General features: G+C 46.2%; 1 protein-coding gene across 1 annotated transcript in view; it reads left to right on the top strand.

The window, feature by feature from the left end:
• The window catches only part of LOC113589944 (phospholipid-transporting ATPase ABCA1), a 107,661-nt gene that overhangs the window by 65,925 nt on the left and 31,736 nt on the right, over positions 1–10,000 (top strand). Inside the window, 4 exon segments of the mRNA XM_081714795.1 lie at positions 3,503–3,597; positions 4,800–4,905; positions 7,535–7,609; positions 7,995–8,161. Coding sequence (XP_081570921.1) covers positions 3,503–3,597; positions 4,800–4,905; positions 7,535–7,609; positions 7,995–8,161 — 443 coding nt within the window.

The following is a 10,000-nucleotide window of genomic DNA, read 5'->3' as shown; positions in this document are numbered from 1 at the left end:
GTGTCTCACCCGGAGATATTACCAGGGTTTTACCCCAAGGGTATTAGGAGAATGTGAATGATTCATGTTCTGCCCCAAGGATGTTCTGGGCCTTTCTACAATATTGGATTTGCTTGTTATTAATTTAAATTAAAGTGCAGGAAAATGGCCAAGCACGCACACACTCGCACTTGCGCACGCACGCGCACACTTGCACTCATTTCTGCACGCACACATTTCCACATTCAAGGCAGGGACTTTGTTATCAGTCAACCTGAGTTATGCAGCTATAATTTCACAAACGCAACACAAATCTTCACAACTCTTTCAACACTTCAAGTCAGACGCAGGGTTGTCAGTATTTGTTGAAATCTGACAAAGTAAGAATAAAGAACTAACAGCTGCAGTAGCAGCAGCTCTGTGATCGTTTGGAAGCCCTGGCAGTGCATGTCAGTAGCGTTTGGTTTAGTCTTATCTAACATTTCTGTGCTAATCGCATCTCACCAGTGGAAATGTCTCCTACACACCATTATATTCTCTCCTCTAAAACTTTACACACACACACACACACACACACACACACACACACACACACACACACACACACACGGGCCTACACAGACACACACACACACACAAACACAGGCTCACACACATATTTACACATGCATGCGAACACATGGGCCTACACACAGATACACACACACACACATGCTCAAACACGTGGGCTTACACACACAGACAGACACATACACACACGGGCTTACACAGACACACACACACGCGTGCTCAAACACGTGGGCTCACACACACACACGCTCAAACACGGGCTCACACACACATATATACACATGCATGCAAACACATGGGCCTACACAAACACACACACACATGCTCAAACACGTGGGCTCACACACACAGACAGACACATACACACACACGTGCATATATACACATGCATGCAAACACATGGGCCTACACAGATACACATATTGAATATGAGATTTATCTGCGTGTAAAGGCTAAACTGCTCTGACCACTGTACTAGGATCTGAAGGTCTCAGTCTGCACTCTGGAACAGATTGGAAGAGACTGGAAGTGTTAGGAAGCACCCCAGAAGAGAAACTTAAAGAATATAGAGTACATGTAAAGTTTTACAACAATCTCTCTGTCACTCACTCACTCACACACAATTAATGTAATTTCTAAAGTGAAAGGAAGCATTAGACTATGAAGGTTACTTAATGAAGACATCGTTGCCATAGCAGTGGTGTGCAGAATTACAAGCCTTGAAACATTTAGTTTTCCAAAGCATACACAAGGAGTGGTGTGTGTGTGTGTGTGTGTGAGAAAAGGCTTGTAGAGATGTACACTGTGTGCTCAATTATTAGGCACGTTGTATTTTTAAGGATTCATTTTATTATTGAACAACTACGTTAATAAATATCCAAAATGTTAATAAACCTCAAACCTGAACATTTAAGAAAGGAAACGTGAGGTTTTGGCTTTCGTAGGAGAATAGCTGTGTGTGCAGAATTATTAAGCAACTAAATCTGTGAGAATAATAAAGTGAGAATAATAAACAACTCAAAATTTACAAATAAACATCACTGATTTTTTTTTTAAATGTCAGAAATCAATATAGCCCCCCTTCTTTTCAATAACAGTCATAAGCCTTCCGTGCATGGAGTCTGTCAGTTTCTTAATCTGTTGACAATCAACTTTTTGTGAAGAAGCAACCTCAGCCTCCCAGACAGTGTTGAGAGAGCTGTACTGTTTCCATTCACCTTAAATTTCCCATATAAGAAGGGCCCACAAGTTCACACTAGGGTTTAGGTCAGATGAGGAAGGGGGCCATGTCATTATTCTTTCATCTTTAAGGCCTTTACTGGCTAGCCACACAGTGGAGCAGTTCGATGCATGCGATGAAGCATCGTCCTGCATAAACGTCATGATGCTCTTGAAAGATGCAGACTTTTCCTGTACTACTGCTTGAAGAAAGTCCAACTAGCTCATCTTTGATGATACAGCCCAGAGCAGTACCCACCTCCAGCTTGCTGGTGTCTGAGTCGAAGTGGAGCTCTGTGCCGGTTACCGGTCCAGCCACGGGCCCGTCCATCTGGTCCGTCAGGAGTCACTCTCGGCATTTCACCTCATGTGTCTTGTTCAGTGGTGGTTGGGTTTCAGCCTTACTTTGGTCGTGTCTCTGAGTACGTCTGGGCACCCCAGGCAGGCTGCAGGTCTGGGATATGACCGCACAGGAGGATAACGGGTTCCTGGTCTCCTTTGATTCTTCTCAAATCTTTGGCATCACGCCCCAATATCTACGCAATTTTAAGAGTGCCGCATCCTTCTGAAATAGTTTTTACAATTTTTGACTTTTCAGCCAGTTAAAAAATGTGTGTCCCATTGTGCCTGAGGAAAGGAAGCTACATAATGCTTCTGCACACCTTGATATAGGTGTTGACCTCCTCAGACCACACCCTCCCCGTCACACAAATACACTTCACCTGATGCTAAAATCCAGCAAGCATACAAGCTTATACAGCTTGGAGTTGGAACATATGCATATAAATTATGATATGGTCAAAATACTCTCTTGCCTAATAATTGTGCACACGATGTAAGTGAAGGCATGTAGGGGTGTGTGTGTGTGTGTGTGTGTGTGTGTGTGTGTGTGTGTGTGTGTGTGTGCTGTATGCGTGGTGTCAGACCAGGTGAGATTCTTCTGAGGTTTATTAACTCATCACAGTCACTCAGAGCATGATTGTTGCCGTGGTGATTGAGACATGGATAATCACTGCTGAGGAGTCTTGTCATTCTCTCTCACTGTTAGAGGAGCACAGCCAGCAACACACAGCTAACACCGATAACTAACACTGTGTGTGTGTGTGTGTGTGTGTGTGTGTGTGTGTGTGTGTGTGTGTGGTAAATTTGGAACAATCCTCTGTGTGTGAAAGCAAAGGGACACCAATTCTCTTAATTGTACCAACAGAATACCAATCAACGCCTCTCATCTGCATATATGAATCTCATTAATCAACATTACTGCTAATGACGAGTGAGTCAACAAAGTTTTAACATGGATACTGTGTGTGTGTGCATGTGTGTGTGTCATGAGCACACTAAGTAAGGTGATTAACCTCTTGCTGATCTGTTAATTGCCAATTAGGTCCAGTTTAGAGATCCGCCTTCTCTTGGTTTCACTGGAAACTAGCAACTGATGAGGCAATGAAGAGAAATGCCCTGTCTGTCTCTCATCCCCCCAACTGTCTGTCTGTCTGTCTGTCTGTCTGTCTGTCTGTCTGTCTTTCTCACAGCTGTCTGTCTGCCAGCTGTCTTCATTTCATTTTAGACATAGCAACATAGACCGTAATCATATAATCCAACAACCCATGAGACATATCAGAAGACATCTTCCTCCCTCCCCTGGCGTCTTCTATATCCATCTATCCATCTATCTATCTATCTCTCTATCTATTTATATCTTTCTCTCTCTCTCTCACTCTCTCCTCCTCTGCAGAGAATACAGAACACCACAGACACGCTCCATGATCTCACGGGTAGAAACATAACCGACTTCCTTATCAAGACCTATGCAAATTCTGGAAAAATACGGTAACTGTACATCACACTCTGAGAATCTGTGTGTGTATGAGAGAAAGAGAGAGTTGTGAGTTTGTGTGTGTGTGTGTGTGTGTGTGTGTGCAGGTATAGGTTTGTGTGTGTGTGTGTGCAGGTATAGGTTTGTGTGTGTGTGTGTGCAGGTATAGGTTTGTGTGAGTGTGTGTGCAGGTATAGGTTTATGTGAGTGTGTGTGTGCAGGTATAGGTTTATGTGAGTGTGTGTGTGCAGGTATAGGTTTGTGTGTGTGTGTGTGTGCAGGTATAGGTTTGTGTGTGTGTGTGTGTGTGTGCAGGTATAGGTTTGTGTGTGTGTGTGTGTGTGCAGGTATAGGTTTGTGTGTGTGTGTGTGTGTGCAGGTATAGGTTTGTGTGTGTGTGTGTGTGTGCAGGTATAGGTTTGTGTGTGTGTGTGTGTGTGTGTGTGTGCAGGTATAGGTTTGTGTGTGTGTGTGTGTGTGTGTGCAGGTATAGGTTTGTGTGTGTGTGTGTGTGTGCAGGTATAGGTTTATGTGAGTGTGTGTGCAGGTATAGGTTGTGTGTGTGTGTGTGTGCAGGTATAGGTTTGTGTGTGTGTGTGTGTGTGTGTGTGTGTGTGTGTGTGTGTGTGTGCAGGTATAGGTTTGTGTGTGTGTGTGTGTGCAGGTATAGGTTTGTGTGTGTGTGTGTGTGTGTGTGTGTGTGTGTGTGTGTGTGCAGGTATAGGTTTGTGTGTGTGTGTGTGTGTGTGTGTGCAGGTATAGGTTTGTGTGTGTGTGTGTGTGTGTGTGTGTGCAGGTATAGGTTTGTGTGTGTGTGTGTGCAGGTATAGGTTTGTGTGAGTGTGTGTGCAGGTATAGGTTTGTGTGAGTGTGTGTGCAGGTATAGGTTTGTGTGAGTGTGTGTGCAGGTATAGGTTTGTGTGTGTGTGTGTGTGAGTGTGTGTGCAGGTGTAGGTTTGTGTGTGAGTGTGCATGCAGGTATAGGTTTGTGTGTGTGTGTGTGTGTGCAGGTATAGGTTTGTTTGTGTGTGTGTGTGCGTGCGTGCAAGTGAAGGTTTGTGTGTGTGTCTGTCTCATCCATTATGGAGGGCTCTCTGTTGAATGTGTGTATGTGTGTTTCTCTGTCTTTCTTATCAGTTATGGAGGGCTCTCAGTTGAATGTATGTGTGTGTGTGTGTGTGTGTGTGTGTGTGTGTGTGTGTGTGTGTCTCATCAGTTATGGAGGGCTCTCTGTTGGAGGGGTGAACTCTCAGGTCAGACTCAGCAGGGATGAGATCACAGAGGCTTTGTTAGACCTGAGAAATCTCTTCAACTCCTCCCAGGTATCAGACAAACATTACATGTGATCAGAACTCTTTACACACCAGGTATGGCCGGGGGTGTGGCCAGGGGCGTGGCAAGCCCCTTGCAGATCAGGCCTTTCCTTGCTATCAAAATGCGGAAATTACTCAAAATAACTCATAAAGGGCAGTGTGGCATCTGTGGAAACCCTCTGATCTGTAGTTTATTGCAGTTTCCGATCAGAGTTTGGCAAAGATTACAACAACCCGAAACAGATAAATGGGTTTTAGGAAGCTGGATGCCAGAGGGGTGGGGTTACTCTCTCTCCTGTCGGAGGTCACGGAATATATTTACGAGTTATGTATTATTCATAGACATGCTCGAGTAAACGCTGACCATGGAATGTCCGGAACTGCTCACATGGGATTCACTCTCTCTCTGTCATCTGTGTGTGTGTGCGTGCGTGTGTGTGCGTGCGTGTGTGTGCGTGCGTGTGTGTGCGTGCGTGCGTGTGCGTGCGTGCGTGTGCGTGCGTGTGTGTGCGTGCGTGTGTGCGTGCGTGTGTGCGTGTGTGCGTGCGTGCGTGCGTGTGTGTGCGTGCGCGTGTGTGTGTGCGTGTGTGTGTGTGTGTGAGTGGGGGGGTGGGTCATGCTCAATATGCATGATTGAGCTCCCTATGAGGCCACTATTAGCATTTATATCACATGTATTCGTGTGTTTGTGCACGCACATGTGTGCGTGTGTGTGCATCTCAAATCACAGCCAGCTTGGCTCTTGACCTCTCCCGGTATTATTACGAATACGCATCGTTTTGCCTCGATACTCCTCTCCAAGCCTCCACGGCAAAGTCTGGAGAGGTCACAGGTCGGAGGTCGCAGGTCATTCTGTGTGAAATACATGCAGACAGTTTCTCCAGGAGAGCTTAACTGTCTCTCACGCATACAAACGTACACACACACAGAAATACACACGCTTACACAAACATACACACACGTACACACACATGCACATACGTACACACACGCATACACAAACATACACACACGCGCAGACGTAGACACATGCATACACAAACACACACGCACAAACATACACACATGTATGCATATGCAGATGTACACATGTGCACACGCGCAGACGAACACACACGTGCACACAAACATACATACACGTACACACACATGCAGATGTACACACACGCATACACAAACATACACACACGTACACACACACACAGACGTACACACGTACACACACACGCAGATGTACACGTGCATACGCGCAGACGTACACACACGCACACACAAACATACCCCCCCACACACACACACGCAAATGTACACACGTGCACACGCGCAGACGTACACACACACAGATGTACACAAACATACACGCATGTACACACATATGCGCAGACGTACACACGCATACACAAACATACACATACGTGCAGACGTACACACACGCACACACAAACATACACGTACACATATGCAGATGTACACATGTGCACACATGCAGATGTACACATGTGCACACGCGCAGACGTACACACACGTACACACATACACACGCAGATGTACACACACGCATACACAAACATACACACGCGTACACACACATGCGCAGATGTACACACATGCACACACGAGCAGAGGTACACACACGCATACACAAACATACACACACGTACACACACACGCAGATGTACACACATGCATACGCGCAGACGTACACACACGCATACACAAACATACCCACACACACACACACACACACACACACATACACATGCGCAGACGTACACACAGACGTACACAAACATACACACACACGCATACGTACACACACACATACACAAACATACACACACGTACACAAACACGCGTAGACATACACACGCGCACACACAAACATACATACACCTACACACACGCAGATGTACACACGTGCACACGCGCAGACGTACACACACGTACACACAAACACACACGTACACACACACGCAGATGTACACACACGTACACACACACGCAGATGTACACACACGTACACACAAACACACACACGTACACACACGCGCAGATGTACACAACACCACAATGACCATGTGCAAAGTGATGTTCTCTCTATCTCAGGCTCTTGTATGTACGCTCTCTCTCTCTCTCTCTCTCTCTCTCTCTCTCTCCCTCCCTCCCTCCCTCCCTCCCTCTCGCTCTCTCTCTCTCTCTCTCTCTCTCCTCCCTCCCTCCCTCCCTCCCTCTCGCTCTCTCTCTCTCTCTCTCTCTCTCTCTCTCTCTCTCCCTCCCTCCCTCCCTCCCTCCCTCTCGCTCTCTCTCTCTCTCTCTCTCTCTCTCTCTCTCCCTCCCTCCCTCCCTCCCTCCCTCTCGCTCTCTCTCTCTCTCTCTCTCTCTCTCTCTCTCTCCCTCCCTCCCTCCCTCCCTCCCTCTCGCTCTCTCTCTCTCTCTCTCTCTCTCTCTCTCTCTCCCTCCCTCCCTCCCTCCCTCTCGCTCTCTCTCTCTCTCTCTCTCTCTCTCTCTCTCCCTCCCTCCCTCCCTCCCTCCCTCTCGCTCTCTCTCTCTCTCTCTCTCTCTCTCTCTCTCTCTCTCCCTCCCTCCCTCCCTCCCTCCCTCTCGCTCTCTCTCTCTCTCTCTCTTCCACTCTTCCCAGAATAACATAACTGATAAGGTCTTCCAGGACTTGGAGGTGCTGCTGGTAGAACTCGGAACGAGAGATAATGTGAAAGTAAGAAGCAACTCTTCCTCCTGCTGTCCTGTGTGTTTGTTTGTATACGTGTGTTTGTGTGAATACGTGTGCGTGTGTGTGTGCGTGTGTGTGTGTGTGTGTGTGTGTGTGCGCTCTGTAGTTAAATTCTTAAGTGATGCTTAAATGCTTAAAGTATCTGACTCAGACTGCTGTGTGTGTGTGTGTGTGTGTACCTCTTCGTTTGGCTGTTTGTCTCAAATCACCTCTGTCCCTCAGCGCATCATGAGAGGCGTCAGAGAGAATCATTAGCAATTTAGACGCAACTCAAATGATTAAATGCCGCTGACTCCCTCCACCCACACACCACACTTGCTTCTTTCCATCTTTCGTTCTCTTCTTCTTATATCCCCTCTCTCTCTGTTAGGTGTGGTTTTATAATCAGGGCTGGCATGCAATAGCGTCGTTCCTGAATGTGGCCACCAACGCCCTCCTCAGGGCAAACCTTCTGGGAACACTTCAGCCCAAACTGTACGGAATCTCCACCTTCAACCACCCACTCAACCTCACCAAGCAGCAGCTCTCTATGGTGATGTGAGTGTTTTCTCAGTCTCACAACTGCACAGCCAGGCTTTGGCCAATCAGGACCTCCAACGTCAGCCAATCAGTAGCCATCTCAAAGGTTTTTGGCCAAACAGGTTCCCTCAAACACTTACAGAGAGGTTGTGTGGGTGAGTGTATGTGGTAAAGGTTAAAGGTGTCTGTCTGCAGGGTCGTGGGTTAAAGGTTAAAGGTGTCTGTCTTCAGGATCTTGGGTTAAAGGTTAAGGGTGTCTGACCACAGGGTCGTAGGTTGAAGGTTAAAGTGCGGTAGACCATGGCAGAGGCTGGTGGCCTGGTTGCGTCCAGCTCTGTTTGATAAATGAAGTTCCATATTAGTGTTATCCCTGTATATATGGTATATGAGTGTGAGTGTGTGTGTGTGTGTGTGTGTGTGTGTGTGTGTGTGTGTGTGTGTGTGTGTGTGTGTGTGTGTGTGTGTGTGAGAGAGAGAGAGAGAGAGGAAGGTAAAACAGAGAGAGAAAAGAAAATCTCTAACAAAGAGCACCAGTAGAGGGAGTGTGACTCAGGATCAGGGCTCGCCTGGTAACCTAATGATCTCGGTCCCAGATGCTTGCAAGGCGAAACCCGATTGTGTGACGTTTCTCTGGCCGTATGAAGTCCAGAGGATCTGTAGAGACAGTGCCTAGATGAGTGCCCCCTTCACTACATTCACTACATTCTGCTGGAAAGGGAGCTATGCGTAGTCTAGGTCTTCATGTTGGACTAGTGTGTAGATATTACACGTTAGTGTACTAGTGTGTAGATATTTCACGTTAAACTAGTGTGTAGATATTTCACATTAGTGTACTAGTGTGTAGCTATTTCACGTTACATTAGTGTGTAGGTATTTCACGTTAGTCTACTAGTGTCTAGATATTTCACACTAGTGTACGAGTGTGTAGCTATTTCATGTTACAGTAGTGTGTAGATATTTCACATTACACTAGTGTATAGATATTTCACGTTGCACTAGTGTGCTCCATTTTTTCAAACCCACAGCCTTGTCTTCATGTATCACCTCTTCAGACAGAGTGGGTCTGTGTGTGGGTCTGTGTGTGGGTCTGTGTGTGGGTCTGTGTGTGTGTGTATAGTATATAAGCAAGTGAAAACATTCATAGATCTAATACTTTCATTATGATTTTATAAAATTGATTCAAAAGAATATTTAACCTATTTTTAGACATTTTTAGATATTTTTTAACAGTTTTCATCTTTGATGTTTCACCTATTTCTAGATATATTGTCATTTTAAGTAAAATTATGGTAGTGCACTGTTAGACAATTCTATTCCCTTTATGGATTTATTTCTTGAAAGAAGCAGGATTACCTGTCAAGCTGTCAAGACCAGCTAGACTGGGGGATTTTTTAAACCCCTCAGTGGTGGCCATGGCCTGTGTATGTGAGTGTGCAGAAGTAATGTGTGCGTTTTAACACTTCTGTCATGATATGCATGGACTGCTGTTTGGACCTAAATGAATCTCCACTGTCACCAAGCTCTGGGCAGGTTCATAGGTCGTTGTCTCAGTAATGGATGAAAGGATTACAGATGCAGGTGGATAATGGCGTGACCTCTGACTTCTGCGTTCTCAGTGTCGGTGGTCACCTCAGGGTGTTGACAGAAGTCATGTCTAGGACACTTCAGGTCAGAGGTCATGTCTAGGACACTTCAGGTCAGGGGTCATGTCTAGGACACTTCAGGTCAGAGGTCATGTCTAGGACACTTCAGGTCAGAGGTCATGTCTAGGACACTTCAGGTCAGGGGTCATGTCTAGGACACTTCAGGTCAGAGGTCATGTCTAGGACACTTCAGGTCAGAGGTCATGTCTGTGTC

Source organism: Electrophorus electricus, chromosome 5, assembly GCF_041902795.1.
Source record: "Electrophorus electricus isolate QZ-2024a chromosome 5, ASM4190279v1, whole genome shotgun sequence".
Classification (NCBI taxonomy): domain Eukaryota; kingdom Metazoa; phylum Chordata; class Actinopteri; order Gymnotiformes; family Gymnotidae; genus Electrophorus; species Electrophorus electricus.
This window is presented reverse-complemented; position numbering and strand designations above follow the sequence as displayed.